General features: G+C 49.3%; 2 protein-coding genes across 3 annotated transcripts; one reads left to right on the top strand and one right to left on the bottom strand.

Annotated features, from left to right (window-relative positions):
- Positions 1-144: 144 nt before the first annotated feature.
- LOC114855696 (trichohyalin-like) lies at positions 145-13,476 on the bottom strand. Its single transcript, XM_029151066.3, has 10 exons — positions 13,308-13,476; positions 10,545-11,630; positions 8,130-9,846; positions 2,921-3,033; positions 2,404-2,500; positions 2,139-2,277; positions 1,946-2,058; positions 1,658-1,851; positions 1,484-1,569; positions 145-848 (listed from the first exon to the last, which is right to left on the bottom strand). Exons 2-9 carry the CDS (start codon positions 11,618-11,620, stop codon positions 1,494-1,496), a joined length of 3,525 nt encoding a protein of 1,174 aa, XP_029006899.1. The 5' UTR covers positions 11,621-11,630; positions 13,308-13,476; the 3' UTR covers positions 145-848; positions 1,484-1,493.
- A 1,145-nt stretch (positions 13,477-14,621) lies between these two features.
- Positions 14,622-16,962, top strand: LOC114855697 (protein unc-119 homolog B-like). Of its 2 annotated transcripts, none has more exons than XM_029151069.3 (5): positions 14,622-15,003; positions 15,577-15,690; positions 15,885-15,984; positions 16,132-16,304; positions 16,764-16,962. In XM_029151069.3, exons 1-5 carry the CDS (start codon positions 14,778-14,780, stop codon positions 16,874-16,876), a joined length of 726 nt encoding a protein of 241 aa, XP_029006902.1. In that variant the 5' UTR covers positions 14,622-14,777; the 3' UTR covers positions 16,877-16,962. The 2 variants fall into 2 exon arrangements, with proteins under 2 accessions (XP_029006902.1, XP_029006901.1); XM_029151068.3 differs by having other exon boundaries at positions 14,645-15,003; positions 16,137-16,304.
- The last annotated feature ends 5,310 nt before the right edge of the window (positions 16,963-22,272 follow it).

Raw genomic sequence — 22,272 nt, 5'->3', positions numbered from 1 at the left:
TCATTCACAGCTTGTTAGTTTTCATGAAAACATTATGGGGGCAGGAAAGATTAATAAAACTTCATAAATCCAGTACACAGACAGAATTCTGTTATTCTTATACTTACAGAATACAAGAAAAGTAAAAAAAAACACACACAGGCGTGCGTTCATACAAAATGTTTTAATAAAATTTCATCAATTTCCTCCTATCATACAGTATATTGATCCTTTATGATTACAGCACTGAAGAAACGCATTCAACGATAACAAGAAACAACCTCAAGCAGGTGGATGGATTTGTCTGACATTATAAATCATCTTTCCACATCCTATCTTTTTCCTTCCTTTGATAACCACACAAACATTCCTGAAAAAAAAAACAAAAAAACAAAAACGCCTTGACCACATTACTACAGGTACGCACTTGTTTATTCTTTTGCTTTGACGGTAATTCCTTATCTTCCATAAAGTGCTAGACAGTTTTCTTGAGACAACCTGCGATTCGTAAAATAAGGTTAGAGGCACTTTGTACTTTGTTTAGACTAAGGTGAGATATTCCTACTACTCAGTAGTTCCTGCACATACACTGTGACAGGTGACGCCTAGTGTTATCTGTTCCTGCTAGTATATGATGGACACACTCAGGACATGAAGGGCTATTTACTCTCCTTTGAGTCTCTGTACAATAGTTGCCACATAGCCTTGGTACCATTTTACCTTTACACATTGTTAATGGCCTTTGTAGTATCTGGGACATTGACTTTCCCCTCCTGCATAATTCAGTGAAAATCCAAAATAAGGCACGGTGCAAAATGGAGCAATCATGGCGAGGCGTCTCTCAGCAGCCAGCGACGGCACGGTGTTTCCTAAAGGGAAGAGATGCAAAGAAATTATTATTATTATTATTATTATTATTATTATTATTATTATTATTATTATTATTATTATTATTATTATTATTATTATTATTATTATTATTATTATTATTATTATTATTATTATATTATTTGTAAGTGGTGTACATCGGAATAGAAGACATCCTGTGGCTGCAGCCACAGGAGCACATATTCCAGGGGTAAGAACCCATTTCCTGTTTGGTCGGCTGTCAGTCAAAATCGTCCTGACGCAAAGCTTGATTGTTCCCGACAGCACTGCCACAAAAGTTTAAACCAATCACTTCTATTACGGCAGAGCTATTCAGCTGTCTTGTCATATGACTCAGAAGAAAATTACTCCTTTTAATGAAATAAAGACATTCACTCCTACAGCGATTCACGGTATTAAGCAAATGTCAGAAACATCAAAGGATTTCATGCTCTGTGCTCCTCGATAGCTGATGCGGCTCGGTTTTATAATACCTCGTGTTTATTATAGGAACCACTGTCACAGGTCTGTTGCTGGATAAGACAGTTGGAGAGACGCCTCATGTACATTTTTATTGTTGAGCAAAGAATTTCTTCTTGTAATATGTCATTTTTTTTGCCTGAGCCAAGTCACTCACCTGCACGTGGTTACGTCTCACTGTCATGCTGACTTAGGCGCTTCTTAGACTTCAGTTCTTTCAGCCAGGCAGGAGAGGAGACAGCCCTGAACCACACAAACAAGGAAAGTTAAGACGCTGGCGTAATTTAACCGCTCATCATTTGTTTTCCGTGCACTCTTTGCAGGGTTGTACCCTCCATCTGAGGCGCCTAAAGGTGGTAGGACCAGAGCAGCTCCTGCAAGTTGGGCGGATTTACGGGGAGCGCGGGGAACCGGCGTGGGCGCCGCTTCCTCCCGCTGACCCGCGTTCTCTTCCCTTTGCTTGACTTCTTCTTTAGCCTCTTTTTTCCCAGCGCCTCCTCCAGACGTTCTCCTTTTCAGCTGAGCCTTTGGGAGCAAGTCAAGTGCGGCGGGCTCAATGCGAATGCTCCTGATTTATTTCATGCTAATAAGAAGTGGAAACGATGATATATAAACTTACAATGAGCTGAGCTGCAGGATTCAGAGCAGTCGAGGGAGAACTGGCTTTATGCAATTTTGGCTGTTTCCCCTGTGGCTCTGAATCTTCTTGCTTGGTGGATCCGTTTTGTTCGTCTAAAAGGGTTAAGAGTCAGAGCAGGCATTTCAAAAATGAGCCCCTGCACGCTTGCACACTTTGTAAATGCCTAAACGACCTGCGGAGTCAGGGACCCTCCAGCTCTGGCTCTCTGTCTGGGCCAGACGCAGAGAGCGCGACGGCGCCCGGCGAATCTGACTCTTCCTCAGCGCCACCTTGGACCTCTGTGCGCTGGTGTCGAGGAGGGGAGCGGAACTCTGAGCACAGACGCACACAAACAGGCAAACAGGGTGTACACAACCCCCCACAGCAGCAGCTTTAGTCCACACGTAGGCGCGCAAAGCAACCAAATACATGATGGCCATGAATCGATCATGATTTACCTCAGGGAACGGAACAAGGTCTGGCTGTGGGCTGGAATCGGTGCGATCTACATCGTCAGGTGAGACGTCAGGAACGTCCTCAGGGACAGACATTGGACTAAGCAGGAAGCAGAGTAACTTAGAGTCAGACCATTTCACTGCCAAGATACTGTAAGGTCATGTTTCAAGTGGCTTTAAAACCAAAATAACCAAGTTCTGTTTCTCTGTGTATTTTCACGTGTTGACCACTAGGGGGCACGTGGAACACGGCCCATGAAACAGCGAGATTTAATGTGCAGCTGCTCTTGGTTATGTTGTCGGAGGTTTGATGATTCAGAAAGGGAAATCTCTAAATTGCATGTTTTAAAAAAAGCAGAAAAGAACATATTGGATTATTATTGGTTACATGTTCCACTGTCCTACAATGAAACAAGGGTAAAGCGTCCTTCCTGTAAGACTTTACATATCTATAAGGCATCTGTGCTGCGTTTAAATGCAGTGAAGGTGAGTTCTTGTTACAGTGAAATGTTCATTCCACCTGTCTGGTTGGGTCGTTGGATCACAGAAGCCATTCTGCTGATCTGGACTCGTGTCTATCAGAGCATCAGTGTCGCTGTCCTCTGGGTTTACACAATAACTGTTAACTTGTTCCTGTGAGACAGAGACAATTTTATTAGACCAGGATGTAAACAAAGATCAAAAACACACAAAGAATCATTTGACTGTGCTAAACAGGCTCCTATAAAATCCACTGTGAACATGCTTCCTGGTTCTGTAAATCTGCGTGTAAGAACTTCACTTGTGGAGCTGAGGCGGTGAGGACGGACTGCGAGCTGAGCCAAGATCACTAACTACAGAGGCAGCGAGAGCTGAGGACCAGCCAAGCATGCATCTTTTAATGAGCTGGTCACAGAGGCTGAGCTGTCCTCAATAAACACCATGAGCGTGAGTTTGCATGCACACGCCCTGGCACACGCACACACACACACACACACACACACACACACACACACACACACACACACACACACACACACACACACACACACACACACACACACAGCGCCACGCCCACTTGCTGGAATGCATGGGTGCGCACACAAAGACACACACACTCACACATCCCAAACAAAGGCCACTACAGTGCACCTCCTAACAAACAGCCCATTCCTTTGAACGCTCTGCACGTTTCGTCAAAAGACGCGGGCCGGGTGCTGCGTCGTCAGATACCGTCACCTGGATACGGAGCCAAACCAAAGCAAACACCCGCTGTGATGATCTCATGCTCCGAGCGCATCACGCGTCGTTCCGGACGCACAACGCCTGCTTCATTTGCACAGATGATGTCCGTCAGCCACCGACGGGCTTCTACGAGCACTGATTGCACTGACGGAGATGATCATGTCAAATGACAACACACAGTTTACACTACACACACTTGACACTATGTGTGTCTACCTCTGTCTAAATGAACTCAAATTTTTGAAAACCATGTGACCCAACACCTCCCTTTAATACTATTTCAAGAATTTTCTAAAGAATTTCAACAGAAACTACTTTAATACTGAAAATCACTGTGTGGCAGTGGTACAACTATGCCACCAGGAACGAGACAGTCGGCCATGTGTGTGTGTGTGTGTGTGTGTGTGTGTGTGTGTGTGTGTGTGAGACTGGTACGTTTAACAGGAAACAGCTCTGCACCTGCACCTCTGCATTCAGGATTAATGGTGAGTTCAAGTCAAACCAGTAAAAGTAAAAGCAAAACAGTGCGTTAGCAAATGCTTTGTAAATATATGTTAAAGCTGATAATCCCCGCTGGCTTGTAGTGTCAAACCATTCCCATTATAAACTCATTTGTGTTGGTGAAATAACAACAGCTTTAATCTGTCTTTAATCTAATGATTCGCGCTAATAATACGCATTGTTTGCTCACATGCTCCGTTCACAGGAGCTTTTGTAAATGGGACCCTGCGGTATTTTCTAGACAGAGCCTACATCATTGTACTTGTCCTCTTACACAGTTTTGTCAATGGGACGTGGACATGTTTACGATCCAGTATCAGGGATAACAGCCACAAAGGCAGCTAATCCAAAATCAGTGAGGACTGTCAGCACAGCGCCTCCATCGAGCCAAAGCAAATGAAGGTGAAAAGCCTGCAGGGTTTTAGGATGTTACTTTAGTCTTTGCCCGCACCCACAGACATCAACGTTCACATCAACAACCGCAGACCAGAACCACGGCCAATGTTTCAATTACAGGCCCCCTGTAGAATCCTATAATATATGTAGGTAAATATATGTTATTATTTAAGGAATATATTGCAATGCTTTCTTTCTTTCTAGTGTATTCGTGTTCCCAATAGAGAGAGGGACAACGCTACAGGCAACACCAACACTAAGACAATTAAGTACTATGATGAAGAGAAACTAAATGCAGACACAGAGGATGCAGACGCGAACAGCCACAGTTTGTGCGACGGGTTTATCTGTGACACACACCACAGACGGAGGGAAAGAGGCCACGAACGCACGCCGATAAAACGCTCCTTCAGGACCACGACTTCCTGAAGCTGCCTGTCACTACACTCGCCTTTTACATTCGCGTGGTTATCTGTTAAAACGCAGCGGCGGAAATATTAGAGCGGCGAATGGGACACGGGGAGTGAATGGAGCTTCGGCAGAATCTGAAATTATCCTAAGTGTAGATGAATGTGCACAAAGTAAAAATATGTTTCACTGCGGATGAATCGCCTTTCTTTAAAGGGCTCTTTATGTAAAGTGTTACTGATGAAACCGTTAAATTCCCATGCACTCGGCTCTCACGGAGCAGCTTTCGGTCGCTCTCCTCCGCCGACCCCTGAGCGAGAAGCGACGCAGGGACCTCCTGCTGCGCCTGGCGAAGCTACGGAGCCTCTGGAGCCTTCCGTCGCCGCGCTCCTCCTCCTCCTCCCGCCCTCCGTCCTCCTCGCCGTCGCCCCACACCAGGTCCAGGGCCCCCTGCAGGGAGCGCCGCACGCCGCCCACCCAGCCCGCCACCTGCAGCTGGGCCGACGACAGCTTCCCCCCCAGGAACTGCATGGGGGGAGAGTTCATGCGGCCGGGCGTCCCGGCACCGGGGTCGCCATGGGAACCGGGGAAACGGCACGGTCTCGCTTTGTTAGGGATGCAGAGGTCGCAGTGGGCGAGTCAGACGGCTGAGTCCCTGTTGTGGCTTTTCACAGTCATTTTCGGGAAGATGAAGGAAAAGAAAGATGTTCTAGATCTTCCACGGGAGCGGGCTCCATCTTATTTCTCCATGTATTTACGGTTCAGGTCGCATGAACTGTCCAGGATTTGCTACCAGTAAAGAAGACACTCATGGCCAGGTGTGAGTTCGCAGGTCCATCACATTATCATCCGCGTAAAAAACACAGAAATCCCCATCAATAATGTCCTTTGGTTCCAACTTTGCAGAATAAGCAGGTTGCATAGAAGCGTTTCGTCCGAGAAATAACAACTTTAACTCGTTTCACCTCCTTCCACAATCTCAAGCTTGTTCGATTGGGTCCCTACATCCCAGCTCACGCGGCAGCTCCATTTTCCATTTGGAAGGAAAAGCAGCGTGGGAAGTGCCGCTCCGAACAACCAACGGCAGGTACAGACAAGCAGATCTCCTCCAGACCTGAACGATTCCACAGATTGTCACAACAAAGCAGAGGTCTGTACTCGGATGTGGAAAATCCCCAGGGAAAAAAGGTGCGGCCGCCTGGGCCAATGTGCGTTTTGTACCTCCCTCGAGCGCTCCTGTCCCGTAGGTAAATGCAGGTAATGAATGAACCGCGTCTTTGTGAGACGACCAGGAAGAGAAGAGAAGACGGCAGAAAACGGGAACAAGCACTGAGCAACATGAAAACACAGGGAACATGAAAACTAAGTTTAGTCCATCCTCCTGTGAGTGTGTGTGCTTTGGTGTGTGTGTGTGTGCGTGCGTGCGTGCGTGTGTGTGTGTGTGTGTAGGGGGGCTGAGGGTGGAGAGATTGAGCAGGCAGACAGATAGGATGAGGCACCATGTATGGTCATCCTGTCGGACATATCCAAATGAGGACAACTACATCCTCCTCGCTGCAGCATTCATCCATCCGTCCATGCTCAGAATGAATGAGGCAGCACAATCTGCCCCACAAGCTCAACATTCATTACGCTACATTCTGCCCTTTGAAGGTTTCTGTCAGACATTCGTGTCTGCGCTGTGGAGCTTTCTGTTCAATAGCAGGGTTAGGTGCCCTCCAAGCCACAAACGGAGAACGAGGACGCACAATTTCCAAGAGCGACAGCGCCCCCACGTGGTGAAACCTGGTATAACCGGTGCCGCTCAGCCTTTAATACAAACGGCCCTGGGAGGCAGGTGAGCGGCGCTTACGGTGGCGCCCTGGTGATGCGGGTTATGGTTTGTTTGCAAAGGCGTTAAGAGAGCTAACAGAAACACAATAACGCCACGATGTGCACACACGCTTTACAGTGTCTGAGGACCAGACGCTGCAGTGGTTTCATCCACTTCGCAGAAATGCTGCATGTTCTAACAGGAGGCGACCTGATCTGTCTCGACTGGCAGAAACGTCTCAGCGCTTCATTCAGCCAAAATTAATGTGCTGTTCGAATAAGAATTTCACAGTCACGTCTAAAGGTTTTCAATGTTCATCAGGCCACAATACTGATCAATCTGTCTGGAGGTCTGGAGCCATACACCTTATATTGACACTTGTGTGTCGTGTGTGTGTGTGTGTGTGTGTGTGCGTGTGTGTGTGTGTTTGTGCAGTACAATGATGACGTGTGGAAGTTAACCCAGACCTTGTTTGACTGCAGCTACTGAACTTTGTTGAGCAAATCAACAGCAGACTCGTGATATTATCTAATAATATCATATTAAATATGATATAATATTAATATTGTTAACAGACCTTTTATACGCCTTGTTATGTTTCCTTTCCTTCAAACCAAACCAGGCTGCCTGTTTCCCCTGTCGCTCTGTCTTCGTTGACCTAAGTAACCACTGACGCCTCCATCGTCTTGTTTTCTTGCTCACGTGAACAGCAGATTTCTTCTCTGAGTCTCGTACTGATAAACCACTAGTGCTTATGACAGTTCTGCTTGCAAACACTCACCCAGAGCTGCTGGAAAAAACCCATCCACGACGCCCACGTAAAGTAATCCATCGCTCCCTCTCTAACGCTTTACCGAGGCATTTCGCTGCGAGACAGCTTCAAGTGGAGATATTTTCACCGAGCGCAGACTGAAAGCTGCTGTGTGGTCGACGCAGAGGAAGTCACCACCTCACATCCTGTGGCGCTCATGACCGCACATCCTCACACGGCACCAGACTGAAGGCGCTTTGTCGACTGTGAAACTTTGCTATCATATCATAAAAGTGGACTTAAGGTCCACCTTGTGTCACTTGTACCGCACACTGTATTATAGCGAGGCATGAGCCCTCCGCTGACACACTTGTCAGGTATGTGTGGACCTGAGGCCGCGCTCCGATCGGCTTCGGGTCACGCCCGTGTGACGGCATATTTGCCCTGGTTCCACGGGACCGGCAGGAGCTTGGGTGTGTTCGCGTGGGGCATTTACGTGCACACTCCTGTCTCTGTTCCTTTAACCGCGCCCCACGGGCCTAATTGGGCCTTTCAAATCCTCCTGAGACTCATCGCGCCGTCTGATGCTGTTTGCTGTGCTGCTACTCACAAACTCAGGCTGAGTGCTGTATTTACCTCTCCGTCCTCGGACTCTGCGTCCGTGGAGTCCTCCTCGTCCGCGCTGTGCGTCTCCTCCTCCTCTTCCTCCTCCGGCTCCACAGAGTCGGGCCGTTCCTCCTCCTGCTCCTCCTCCTCCTCCTCTTCCTCCTCCGAACGCTCCACGGCTGCCGTGGGTTCTGGTCGGTCCGGTTCCACCACCCTCTCCGGCGCTTCGCTTTCCTGACGGTGTTCGTCCACCGGCGCCACCACGCGCTCCTCCACCGGCTCGGTTCTCCAGCTCCGGACCGGAGCCTTCTCCGCCTTGGCCTGGGAGCCCCAACGCCGCGGTTTGACTGAGAAGTCCTCGAAGTCCACGTCGATCTGGGGCTTTTTGACCGAGAAGTCGTCGTAAATGACCTGATCTGCTGCATTCTCTGAGGGCTCCAGGGCCTTCGGTACCGAGGACACTAGTGGTTCTGGCTTCTGAGGAACAGCTTCACAGTCCAAACTGATTAAATCGGACGCCTCCTTCTCTCTGGTCTTCGCCTCCTCCATCCTCAGCTTTTCTTCCAGCTCCTTTAACCTCCTTCTCTCCAGCTCCTCCACCCGTTCTTTCTCCAGCTGTTTCCTCCTTTCCTCCTCTCTTTGTTTCTCCTGCCTCATCCTCTCCTTCTCCTCCTCTCTTTGTTTCTCCTGCCTCATCCTCTCCTTCTCCTCCTCTCTTTGTTTCTCCTGCCTCATCCTCTCCTTCTCCTCCTCTCTTTGTTTCTCCTGCCTCATCCTCTCCTTCTCCTCCTCTCTTTCCCGCTGCATTCTGATCTCTAGCTCCGCTCTTCTGATTCTCTCCTCCTCCTCCTCCTGTCTGGCCCTCATCTTCTCCTCCTCTTCCAGCCTCCTCTGCTTCTCCCTCTCGCGTTCCTCGGCCTCCTTTCTCACTCTCTCCATCTCCTCTGATCTGAGCCTCTCCTCCATCTGCCTCGCTCGCTCCTCCTCTTTCCGCCGCATCTGCTCCGCTTCTCTTTCTTTGTCCGCCTTCAGTTTTTCCATCTGCTTTTTCTGTTCCTCCTCTTTTAATCTTTGCCTCTCCTGCTCCTCCTCCTTCTGCCTCTGCACCTCCTGCTCCTTCTGCCTCTGTTTCTCCCTCTCCTCCTCTCTCTGTTTTTCCTTCTCCCTCGCTTCATCTTCTCGTTTACTCCTCTCTTCCTCTAACTGGAGTCTCTGCTTGTCCTCTTCTTCTTTTAGCCTTTTCTCTAATTCTACTCGTTTTTCATGCTCCTCCTCCTTTTTTCGCCTCTCCTCGTCCTTCTTCTTGTCCTCAGAGGGATCTTCTTCTTCTGAGCTGGAGTCGGACGGCGAGCCCAGGATGAGCGGCGGCGCGCCGTCGTCCGTCTCCACGATACCGAAGCGAACAGAGCGGCGTTTGGGGTTGTTCCTCTTCAGAGCGAGCTGAGGGCTTTGACCCTCGTCCACAGCAGCCGGAGGCCGACGCAGCCTGACCTCAGCTCCCACCGGCTCCTTCCGCTCCTGCTCCACTGGCAGATCTGCTGCCCTGTCATGAGGTTCGTCCACAGCTTCTCCGTCCGATGGTTCCACAGCGGGTTCCACCGTGAGTTCCACCGTGGGTTCCACGGCGGGTTCTTCAGGTGGGTCCTCGGTGGACGGAGCGGCGGCCTGTGTGGACGGTGCAGAGGGAGGCTGGACGTGAGGCCTTTTGGGTGCGGCGTCTCCCGCTGGAGAAGCTGGTGAGTCAAAACTGTGGAAGAGACAGAAGTAGCTCAGCATGAGAAATCACAGTTTAATCACCAGGTTTCATTCAAATATCACCGTTTCCTATACTTTTACGAATGAGACGATTGTTCATCAAAAGCGACAGTGTCAGATTTTACTTGATTTCACTGCCCACACACTAAAAAAAGAAGAAAGTCAGTCTGGAACTACCCACTGTTGAACGCAAGCTCGAGGAAATGCCTGAGTTTTTCATTAGGTTTGTGCCAAGTTTCTGTTGGCAGCGATGTGTTAAATGGAGCTTTTTGGTTCCGTCTGCTTTGCCTTTGTCGTATTCATGATAGACCCGGCGCACGGAGGAGGTGTGACGCGGGTTTATTATTGATTCTAACACATTTTCTCCCACATGGCTACAGTTAAATCCTCCTGAGACTCATCGCGCCGTCTGATGCTGTTTGCTGTGGTGACAATATGCTTCACAGCGATGACTCAGAACACAACTCCAGGCTGCGGTAGGTGCCACTTGACGGAGAGGCCGAGACAGACGGCTGCTTGGGATGACGCGGCCTCCGCGGCCGCACGTTCTGCTCTAATCCCCCCCCTGAGACGGTTCAAGCCAACAAACAAGCGCTGGACGCGTGTGGGAAGATGCTGACGCGGCGTTACGGGTGATGACCTCGTCCCGACGCCTGCCTAAAACTAGAAAGAGTGCAGGAGCTCGCTCACCTCCTGGATCGTGCTCGCGGAGCCGCCTGCGGCTTCGGGTCCTCGGCGCCCGCGTCCGTGACCCAGTTCTTGATGCGCTCCTTCACACCCGCACTGCGGGCTTTGAGGTCCGGCTCCTCCTTCTTCGTCGCCGCCTCCGGCCTCAGCGACGCGTCGAACAGCTGACTGATCCTGCGTTTTATGCTGTCTCCTCCGCTGTAATCGACCAGCTCCTCCCCGCCGGCGCCCCCTCTGGCGGGTTCTGCCGCCGCCGGGCCCGGCTCCGGAGCGGGGGCCGCCGGCCTCTTGGCGGCGGGGGCGGCTGCGGTGGGCCGGGGGCCCGCGGGCGGCCCGCCGGACTCGAACCTGGAGGTGAGCTTGGAGGACAGACGCCTCCTGGCGCCGCCCCACTGGTACGCCGGGTTCCCCGCGGACGGACCCACACTCCCGGATTCCTCCGGCTTTCGGGCAGAAGCTTCATCTTCCTCATTTTTTGCATCTTTTTGCTGCGCGTCGCTCTCAGGCGCCGCTTTGTGGTTTGTCTGGGTGACGTCCTCCTTCGATGCTGCACTGGACGCCGACTCCTTTGGTGGTGGTGGTGTTTGAATGGCTGCGGGTGAAGGTGCTTTGGGTTCATCTGTGATGACACTTACAGGACTGCGGTCCTCGGTAGTGGTGGTTGGTGGGGGTTTCTGGGCGGGGGTTTGAAGGACTGGATCTGTTCTCAGCCGAGCAGAATCACACAGACCCGCTCTGCTTTCACCTTCCTCAGTCTCACGGCCTGTTTGTGGCTCATCCTCGACGTGTCCTCCTGCGGCAGCAGCGGTTTGTTGAGGAGGCGTCTGAGCCGTGCGCACACTTGAACTGGGCTTGGACCCAGCGGCGGGGGCCGGAACCGGACCCGGCAGCGGTCCCTTGGGGACACTTGGGGTCTCAACGCTTCCGGGCGGGGCAGTGGTGGGTTTAGACGACGGGGCGAAGGCCCTCGGGGCGTTGATGGAGCGTATGGCGCTGCCCTTCTGCAGAGAGAAGGGCTTGGGAGCGAGGCGAGGTTTGGGCCCCAGCGTCGGCCGGGAAGTCTCCACAGAGCTGTCCATAACTCAGTCACTACAGAAGGGGAGAGGAACGCAGGCATTTATTACATATTACATATCCATGTGAGCTAATAGTCAATAGCTGATACACCTGGGTGATTACACTATGTTGTTGATTAGACAAACACTAATGAATCTCTGAACATCTCTAAACCAGAAAAAAAGAGAATCTATTTATTTTAATCTATTTTCTTCTCTTTGTATTGTTATTCAAGACATGTTATTGTTTCGGCATGAGAGATCATTGTAAATGCGCTATGTACTAATGTGTGTCACTGTGCGTGAACTGTAGCAAATGATAAATGGCTAAAGGGCTCAATGGTTTTCACAGATATAATATAGATGTTACACAAATTCAATTATGACCCATTTCTGCTAAAACGACAATGATCTGGGACACGAACCAAACGAGTTGGAAACAGTGGAAGCCGTGGATTTAGTCGTATTTCATGTCACCTGTGTCACTGAGGGTTCTTTTCAAAATGCCAAATCACGAGACAAGCAAACAAAGCGCAGACACGTCGGACTGGACCTGAGCCAGTGAGTCACAAGGCAGCCGCCGTATCATCCCCTCTAGTGACAGAACCACGGCTGATCTCCGGCTGAACCAGACGTTGAGCAGCAAAACAGAGCGGGAGCGTTTTGATCAGTGTGAGATTAAAAATGGGAAGGAAAGTCCAGCTTTCACACACGCAGGGGGGGAAAAATAAACAGTCCTGTTTCCACATCTGTTCCACTGAATGCGGCTGTCACTGTGTCATCTGGTTTGACCTGTACGGGTTTTGCACCAACCGGTTGATCCACACCCCACGGTCTAATACTGTCACAGTGTATCAGCAGAAGCACTGCCTGTGTAACAATCTCCCATAAAACTGTTGTGATTTTCGACATTCTTGCATAAGACAACATTATGTGTTGTCATTACCTTACGGCGCAGCCTTCCTCGAACGCGCAGCGCCTCGTGGGTGTGCGTGGCATTGTGTAAGGGGATCAGATTGGGTTCCTAACGCCGGGTCACGCCGCCCAGGGAGGGCAAATAGCGCGTCCGGCTCGTTGCAGCCCTCCTTACAGTCTCTGCGGCTCCGGCCCCGGTTGATGGACGACTAGAAGCGCACGCGCGCTGGGGAAATCATTCCGCAGCAGCGATTAGTCGGTGGGCTGTTGACTCGCTTTATCTGTGTTTGCCCTGCCTGCGGTAACGTAACACTGGCTGCCGTGACTTTTGACCCCCAGCGCGTTCGTCCCCCGCCTTCAGTGATGGCGAGAAGCGGACCGCTCTGAGGTCAGTCTGAGGGGCCGAACAGCGCGACGACACGGACGCTCGCGGCAACTTGTGTTACATCGCGACATATGTTTGACTGGCGTTTGATTTAGGTTGTTGTTAATAGGTTACTAATAAACGCGTCAACAGCGAACTCCCAGTCGTTGAACCAGCAGCGAGTCCGAACAAAGAAAACTAAGATACACGTTTGCAACTTTCATTCGGATTCAACAGAAAGGCAGACTCTTGTGTGAATTCACACCTGTGGATCTTCTTATCAGAGTGAAGCGTCAGTCCAACATCAACGTGTCCTACATTAGGCACAAACACCGTGCACCTGCACTCAACATCAGCCTAACTTTCTCACCGCCGTAGGAAACGAGTGAGCGACCTCCGCCTAACGCCGCGAAGTTGCGTTTGCTTGTTTACCTGTTGTTTTGGCGCATCCATACAGGTGGAGGAAGGAAGCGTGAAGAAGTCGCACACTAAAAGTGTTCCTCCGTTTTGCGCGACTCTCTCGCCCGCTGCGCTGTTGTCAGTGGTTTTTTTTTTTCAAAGCCTTCCCATTAAGGAGACGTAAGGCGGCTGCCCCAACACCCAGCGGACACTCCCTCCGCTCCCCGCGGGCTGAGCCGCGCCGCCCCGGGGTCAAGTCGCACGCAGGGGAGGCGCGCTGGCGCCGGAAGTGCGCTTACTTCAAAATAAACCTACAGCGCCTTCGACGCTGATTTAGATGAGTTCCGGCGGCGTGAGAGTTAGACGTGTGCGTTCGTTTGCGTTGTCATACAGTGCAAGTCAGAGAGACGATGCTGACCCCATAATGTCCCACAGATTCACTTTGATGCCGCAGCAGGTGGATTAAACGAAGAAAGACGCACAAGTACATTTTGTTCGCTTGTAATTACCATTTTAGGCTGTTTTCAACCGTAGTGATTATTAGTACTTTTGCACAAACTACAGCCAGTTTTAATGGTTACATATATAATATTTTTAAGTTTCAGCTTAATTGGATTGTATGCGAACATAATAGCATTTATGGGATCAATAAAGATTACATACAAGACAATGCTAAATTGCTGTGTGTTAAATCAAACTGCTTAATATTCGCTCGTCTTAAAACCTCAAACCGGATGTGACAAAGAAATCCGTGGCTTCATTACAGCACGGAGTTGTGTGGACTGGATAAACAGGTTCTGAATGGGATCAGCAGCCACTTTTACGCGGAGTGAAAGGAAACTGGATACTCTCATTGTAATTTAAAAAGTTCACAGCAGGAAATGTCCTCGCGCAAACCACCATTTGCATGACATCTGGGTCTTTAACGACATTCATTTGCGTGCCCTGCGTGGTTCAGCACACAACAGCATCCAACACGCAGCAGCTCTGAGAAGTAGAGCTCAGATTAGTTCACGCGCGCGCGTAAAAACACACTCGTGTGACCCCATAAACCTTTATGGTCCATAGGAGGCTTTGATTAAACTAAATATTTCCTTACAATTACGACTATTTTCCGACTTTCCCTACAGGAATTCGAATAATATATTGATTATAACCAGACGTTGTGAGAAAGATTTTGTTAGTATTATTTTGGTATATGTGGTATATATTTTAAATAAAATTTGTCATAAAGTAATTAAACTGTAAAACAACTCAAGCGCAGCTGATTAAAGCGTGGGCGTGTGTGTGTACTGCCCCCTAGTGGTCTTCTCGCGCTTGTGCTGGAGGACACGTTGTCATGGCAACTGTACAGCATGCGCTTACAATAACAAGAGCTTGACCGTTCACCGACGGTTCTGCCGACTTTCGACATCCACGACGCCATCTTCTTCCTCCTCCTCCTGTCCTGGGATTAACCAGGCGGTATTTCCTTCAAACAGCCCGGAGCCCAGCGAGCCGACGATGAGCGGAACCAAAGCCCGCGGCGACGCGCCTGTTGCTGAAAACGTCTCGGAGCGCAGCGCCGCCGTTCCTGCGCGGGACCGCAAGGCCGGCGGAGGGGTTCTGAAGAGGCTCAAGTCCCGGAGGAGCCAGGCGGACAGCAGGCCCGTCACGGAGGAGGACCTGCGGACCCAGAGCGGACCCATCACCCCGGAGGACGTGCTGGGGCTGCGGCTGGCTGCCCGAGGTTTGAGCGTCTCTCTGCTGCTTATGATTGTGTCTATAATCAGAACGTGACCTACAGTCTCTGCCACAACGCAACATCACCACGTTGCGTGAAATGACGCCCGGTTGTGATGATGAAATAAGAATGATGACATCATCAAAAAATGTAGGACGTCACTGGGCCATAATTAGATGCGGTGATGTTAGATGTTCAGTGTTGTGTAACTTTAATTGAACTCAGGATCACATTACTTACAAACGCCTTAAACATGAAGAACAGAAATGACCTTAAAACGCTGCTGGTGATTGTGTGATTCATCATGTACTCAAATGTCCTTGTAGTGAGAGAAGCTACATAGAAAAGTGAGAGAGTTTAACCCCTGATTGACCAGCGTCGGCGTCTTCTATTCAGTTTCCTGCGTGACCCCGACATAGTAGTGTTAAATGTGAGGCGTGTGTACACAACTCACCTGGTGGAAGCAATGCTGCGTCATCTGAGCGTCAACAGCAGTGATTTGCATGTTACCTTTGTGCTTGGAAGCAGATTGCCTGTGCGAGTACAAACCTGAGCCTGTTTCCTCTGTCATGGCTGCAGGTTACCTCTGTAAACCCCAGGACAACATTTATAACATTGACTTTGTGCGCTTTAAGATCCGAGACCTGGAATCAGGCACTCTCCTGTTTGAGATCGCTAAACCACCACATCCAGGTACTGTTTTTGCTCTACTGCAGACTGCTACTGCCTTTATTGACTGCAAAGCACTTAAAATCAACATTATAGCTGCTTGTTCTTGTCACTAGCTCTACATTGACGAGCATGAACACGCGCGTGTCTGCTGCTTCTGCTAAACGCATTTGTCTATTTGAGTCATGTACATCCGGGTCCTGTGCTTCGTCTGTCAGAGGATGAGGAGGAGAACAGAGAGGCAGATGCCAGCGCGGGTCGATTCGTACGCTACCAGTTCACCCCGGCCTTCCTGCGCCTGAGAACCGTGGGAGCCACGTGAGCACGCACACACACACACACACACACACACACACACACACACACACACACACACACACACACACACACACACACACACACACACACACACACACGGTCATGGTGCATAATGAGAACGATGGTCTCTCCCTGTTGTTCGACCAGGGTAGAATTCACCGTCGGAAACCGGCCCCTGAACAACCTGCGCATGATCGAGCGGCACTACTTCCGGGATCACCTGCTGAAGAGCTTCGACTTCGACTTTGGCTTCTGTATCCCAAACAGCCGCAACACCTGCGAGCACATCTACGAGTTCCCTCAGCTGTCGGAGAGCCTGGGTAGGTCCACCCTTAACGCGTTTGTGTGTGTGGACTGTAAAGGAGGGGGAAGAATACCCAGCCTTTCGCATTTTACGTGAAATGCCTTCCGAAGTTAACAATAGCAGCCAAATAAATGGCTTCCTGCCTGTGGTCCATCTACGTTTATTCCAAGCGCGGAGCATTTGTAGATACCAGAAAATATGTAAATCAGTGATGATGATTGGATGCAACCAAGTCTGTGTTTACACTGTTTGTTCTGTAGTTTGATCAGTTGGCAGCTATTAATCAATAGCTCTCATATTATATTTAAATACACTAAAAATGGTCACATCATTTTTTAACAGATAAATCAACTATAGATGTCATAATGATTATTAATGCATTTTAATGCTTACTTTTCCTACTTCCATTGCCACAGGTTCTCAAGATATTATTTTATACAATAACATTTCTCTTCATACAACTTGTGTCTTGCAGTGCGTCAGATGGTGGAGTGTCCTTATGAGACCCGATCAGACAGCTTCTATTTTGTGGAGAACAGACTGGTAATGCACAACAAGGCCGACTATGCCTATAATGGAGGGCAGTGATGTCTACACACACACACACACACACACACACACACACACACACACACACACACACACACACACACACACACACACACACACACACACACCAGTATCCCAACAAACAGGAAGTCATTATTTTTAAGGTGAAATGGGTCCATTTTGTTCTTATTTACTAGGACTTTTCTAACACTACAGGAGACTTTGCTATTCTAGAGCTCATGTGACGTTTGTATCACAAAGACCAAACGCTTATTGGAAAGATGCTGAGTGTCCCCTTAGCAGTTTTAAAAGCATCCTACACAAACACACACACACACACAATCCCCAAGCGACACAGTGGTGTTTACACAGTGTTTGTCAGAAGCAGCTGTTCTTAGCGCTGCCGCCTCCACAATCCACTCCAGACAATGTCAGGGGAGAAAGAGGAACCGTCCACAAAAACACTCCTGTCACACACACACGGCCACTCCTGTGGTTCCCATATCCATCTTCCTTTCACGCAGACGCGCAAGCACATCAAAAATAGAACTGAGCGAGAGCTTAATCAAAGGTTTCTAATCTGTAACTGTTTTTTCTCTGAAGGATAAAAACCAAAGTCATTTTAACCAAGAGAGTTGGCAGATAGGGTTATGGATTTAGTGAGTTAGGTGATTATAAAACTAAATTCACTGTGATACATGAGAAAAGCACACTCATAAATATTTGGTGGGCAAAAGTTTGTACATTCTTATTTTAAGGTCACATCAACATCATTGTTTTCAATCTAATTAGCTGTATTTTTGAATCATGTGTTTATTGCACACATTTAATGATGTAAAAAGTATGAAAATGGAAATTGAGTTAGATGAATCCACTTTGTAAACTTCAGAGTTTGTAAATATCTCTCTCTCTATAAATATACATAGTTTGTAAAAAGTAATTCCTGAAAATAAAATGTCCATTTTCATATAAAAGATGTGTGATGTGTTATTTCTGATGAAAAGGAAGGAGAGTTCACTTGGTTCTGCTGTAAATGCAGTAAGGCCTATAAATGGCCACTAGGAGGCGTCATGTCACAGCTAAGCTAAACTAGAACGTCACCGGGTTCAGGATCCTGTTTGACCGTGGAAGAGATCACAGCAACAGCATTAACACACTGAATGTTGACATTCACGTGTTATAAAAATGGTTGCATTTGATGACGTTTTATTTTGGTCCATGGCTGTCCATCACTGCAGGACCAACACAAACCATACTGTATTTAATAATCTCCTGTCTTAGCAAATAATATTAATAATTATATGTCTGTCTCTCATGCAGGATATGTTTCCTGTGTATTTTTACACCTTGGTCGCTAATTTTTTGGGCCTTCTGGGATTGGAGCCACAATCTGAGCCTCTCTCTGTGTATTGTTTCTCAGGCTGTTTCCTCCTGTCGCCGTGCTCCTCTCTTGATCTCTCTCTCTCTCTCTCTCTCTCTCTCTCTCTCTCTCTCTCTCTCTCACGTCCAAAAGCCTCTTTCTCTTCCCCCTCCGTGTCTCTCTCTCTCCACACCTATGCGGCCCTCCCTCCCTCCCTCCCTCCCTCGCGCCGCTCGCCTGTTTATCCCTTTTCTTCCCTTCTCTCTCACCTGGTAACCAGACCTCTGGAGAGCAGTGTTGAGTTTCCACTTTCCCAGAGAAGAGGACAAACTGAGCCGCGCCGAGACCCACATTGGACCCCCTCTGCTCTCGCCTGCCTCTGCTCTCATAGCACAGCTGCACACACATGCACAGAGACACACTGATACTAATGGATTCGAACACACACTCCCTCTGCGTGTTGTAGGCTTTGTTTATCCTTCATTCATTCTCAGTCCAGTGTTTGCATCCACCGTAAAAATAACTATCACGTACTCATGTTCTTCCACCTCATATTTTATCACCAACCTCGTGGAAAAAGCCTCGCTGCCCTTTGACTGCTACATGTTTACCTGTGGTCAGTAGCTAGTTGCTAACTGTGCACTCGGTCCTGGGCCCAGTTCTCACTGTCACCAGCGACACGAGCAAAGATGCGAAGGGCTGAGATGTTTTGATGGAACAATTAAAGCAAGTGAAGCAGTCGTACTGTATCGAAGCGCGGGCTTGTTACATTAGCATTCTCACTCCTGCCTGTTTTAGTGTGTGCAGACACACCCACAGTAACACATGGACACGCTTCGGAGCTTTCCAGGGATGATTTGTGAGTTCCCAGGCTTTCGTGGAATACATTTTCAGCAGTCAGTTGTGGATCAACACGCACGCACCGGAAACAACAGGACAGGTGGGATAAATCAGCCTAATTCATCACACACACACACACACACACACACACACACACACACACACACACACACACACACACACACACACACACACACACACACACACACACACACACACACACACACACACACACACACACACACACAGTAACTGGCTTTTCTCATGTATTTTGTTCAGTGCAGGGAGTCACACTACGTCTACAAGATTAGGAAGGAAAGCCACAGGTTTGTTAAGGTCCCCCTCTGAATCACACACACACACACACACACACACACACACACACACACACACACGCACACACACACACACACACACACACTGAGACAGAGGGACAGGGAGCACGGTGGCCTCCTATAAATAGCTGCTAGGAATGGCGTTGATGGGTCCTGTGAAAAGAAATGGAGGGGGGAATGGAAAAAAGATTAAAAGAGATACAGGGACGCGCTGCAAGTCCACTTGTATGTGTGATGTACTTTGGAGAGAGGTGCTGGGTATTTCTCACCACCAGCGAAACTTTCTCCCTCGACGCCCCCCCTCTAAAAAACCATCCATCCGCTCCCTCCGCTGCCTGAGACGCGCTCCCCGTGTCTCCGTTTCACTTTTCCACTGCTTTCATTCGACCCGCTGCGAGGCCCCCGTGTGAAATCCATCACGTATTAACGCCGCATTACTCGCGGCGCATCTTCCGACAAAGAGACGGTGAGTCACCGCGCGGCCCTCCCTCGCTTCCAGGTCGCCGCGGCGACGGTCTCAGGGGCAGTTGTGACTTCATCCGTACGCGTCATTATGTCATTTCCAGTAATTGCTGCGTGACATCAGATCACCTCTCCAGGAAGACACGGGGGCAACCTTCGAACATGTGGGAGGGATGGAGGTTCAAATCAAACTTCTCCACCATGAAAGTCAACTTTAGGAGCACAAAATCTTTTTGAGTGTAAACAAGCTGGAAGGACGGTGTAAACAAGACGTTACAGATAATGAGTGTTCTAGGAGGTGATAATGCACTTTGAGTACAACAGTGATGGATGCTCAGTTCTCTGACAAACTGTGATTCCCGCACCAACTTCCACGGCGGCGAGCGCCGTATCGACGACCTGTCTTCAGGTGTTAGGTCTCGGCCCATTTGTAATTGGACGCCTTTGTGCGTCTCCTGTGTTTCGGGCCCGTCTTTGTTTTTAACGGCGCTCGTCTCGGTCATCACGCTAAACGGGCTGAGCGGTCTGTTTGTGCTCAGGAAGCCCACGGCGGCGTTAAGAAGCCTCCCCGCGCCGCCGGTTCCACCCCTGTTGTGTGTGCCTACCATTAATAAAAGGTTAACTCAGCCCTCAGTCAGCTGCTGAGGAGGCCTGTAAATCTCCCCCACAATCTCTTCCTTCCTCTCCCTTTCTCTCCTCCCTTTGTCTCGCTCCCTCTGCCACACCTTCCCCCCGGGGGATGGAGGGGACTGGGATCGCAGAGCGGAGGTGGGGCTCGTGGCGCAGCCACAGGTGTGCTGGTTTCCTCCCGTCTCCTCTCTCATGTAATGATTTCTTTGGCTCGCCACCTGCCAGGTGGAGAAAACACCCACAGCAAACGCAGCGCCTAAAATGGCCTCCCAGCGTCCACTTTGAAAGCTTTTGTTGCTTCTGTTTGTCTTTTTTATCCGTGTACAAACATTTTTTTCCCTTCATCATCCATTAGCTTCATTTAATTCTGCATGGTCCTCCTGGACTACTTGTTGCTTGTTGACATTTTGCATCGCATGCAAATAATGGCTTCTGACTCTGAGAATTGCTCCAGCCACTGGAAAAAAAAACAGGGCCTGACAGAGCAGCCAGCTTTGCAAATGATCAGAAGTTGCCTTTCTAACTAAGTCCACTTGTCAGCTGCCTTGTCCGACTGCCTCCAGGGTCTTGGAGAGCAGGTCCCAGGCCCTGTCGGGTCAAAGGTCACGTACATACAATGGCTTCCCACTCTGGGTCGGCTGTGGTCAAGAAAACAAAAGCAGCGAAGGCCTGGACTGGACAAACTATTCAGAGTTATGAAGGAGCGAAATCACAACCTGTGTCACACACGCACACACACAGAAGGAATTGATTTCCACATATACTTTACTAGATTAAAAAAAAGAAGTTTGTCAGAGTCTGAGTAAAATCTCGGCCTCTTAATTGTCCTTTCAGCCCTTTAAATTATGAACCAAACACACGGGCTTTTGTTTTGTTGTACACGTATCTTCACATTGCTCCAACTTGTTCCTTCCCCTCCCCCACGCCGCTGTCTTTCCCCTCTCTTTTTTATCCGGTGCCATTGATCATGCATGCAGAAATTCAGCACGCCCAACCATGGCTCCAGCCAGGATAGGTTAGCTAGTGCAGGGCCCTGTCCTACATACTGTTCGCTCGCTATGGTCCACCAGGCCACAGTCACTCCCTCCCCCCGATCTGCCCCCCCCCACTGACACACACACACACACACACACACACACACACACACACACACACACACACACACACACACACACACACACACATCCCGTGGCTCTCAGAACCAGCTCATGCACACAGTTAACATGTGGTGCTGGGAAAGTTGATTTATCACTGGTTAACATTTAAGGTTATTTGATTCATTTCCAAATTGTTTGTGCTCAAACTAGAAGTTGTGCTGAATTTCTTTCTCTTAGTTGGTGATTATTCTTCAGATCACTGTACTCCAAACTTTAAAAACTTCACTGCTTGTATATTAAAGCTACAGTCTGATTGGTTAATCCATTTTCACATAAACCTTACTTGTTTCCCTTTTGTCGGAGCGGCCGAGTTGATGAAACCGCTCAGCTGACCAGGCTCTCGCTGCCCGACAGAGTGGCTGACTTAGTGGTAATGCTGCTAATCTATCACTTGGCCAGTTAGCATGGCCTGTCACATGGCCGGAGAATGAGGGTGGGGGGTGGCCGGCTGGTGAGAACAAGGTTGGGTGAGGGTTGAACCACCATTTCATAAGAACTCCACAAAAGATGTAGGACGAATGGCTGTAACGGATGTGACGGGTGAGGACGAGAGCATGCGACCCTCGGGCAGGGAACAGGTGGACTGAGGGCTGGACGATGCTTGAACCAGGCCCAGTGGATCTTAAACAGCATTCAATGTGGCGGTAATGA

This window comes from Betta splendens, chromosome 5 (assembly GCF_900634795.4).
Source record: "Betta splendens chromosome 5, fBetSpl5.4, whole genome shotgun sequence".
NCBI lineage: Eukaryota > Metazoa > Chordata > Actinopteri > Anabantiformes > Osphronemidae > Betta > Betta splendens.
Note: the sequence above shows the minus strand (reverse complement) of the source record. Positions and strands in the feature narration are given on the sequence as shown.

Bases quoted from the DNA above. Each gene is read 5' to 3' on its own strand.
- LOC114855696 (XM_029151066.3), bottom strand. From the start codon at position 11,620: ATGGACAGCTCTGTGGAGACTTCCCGGCCGACGCTGGGGCCCAAACCT. The intron at 9,847-10,544 runs GTGAGCGAGCTC...TCTCTTCCACAG, and splicing joins CCGCGAGCACGATCCAGGAG to TTTTGACTCACCAGCTTCTC. The intron at 3,034-8,129 runs GTAAATACAGCA...TCTGTCTCACAG, and splicing joins CAGAGTCCGAGGACGGAGAG to GAACAAGTTAACAGTTATTG.
- LOC114855697 (XM_029151069.3), top strand. From the start codon at position 14,778: ATGAGCGGAACCAAAGCCCGCGGCGACGCGCCTGTTGCTGAAAACGTC. The intron at 15,004-15,576 runs GTTTGAGCGTCT...TCATGGCTGCAG, and splicing joins GCTGCGGCTGGCTGCCCGAG to GTTACCTCTGTAAACCCCAG. The intron at 15,985-16,131 runs GTGAGCACGCAC...TTGTTCGACCAG, and splicing joins CTGAGAACCGTGGGAGCCAC to GGTAGAATTCACCGTCGGAA.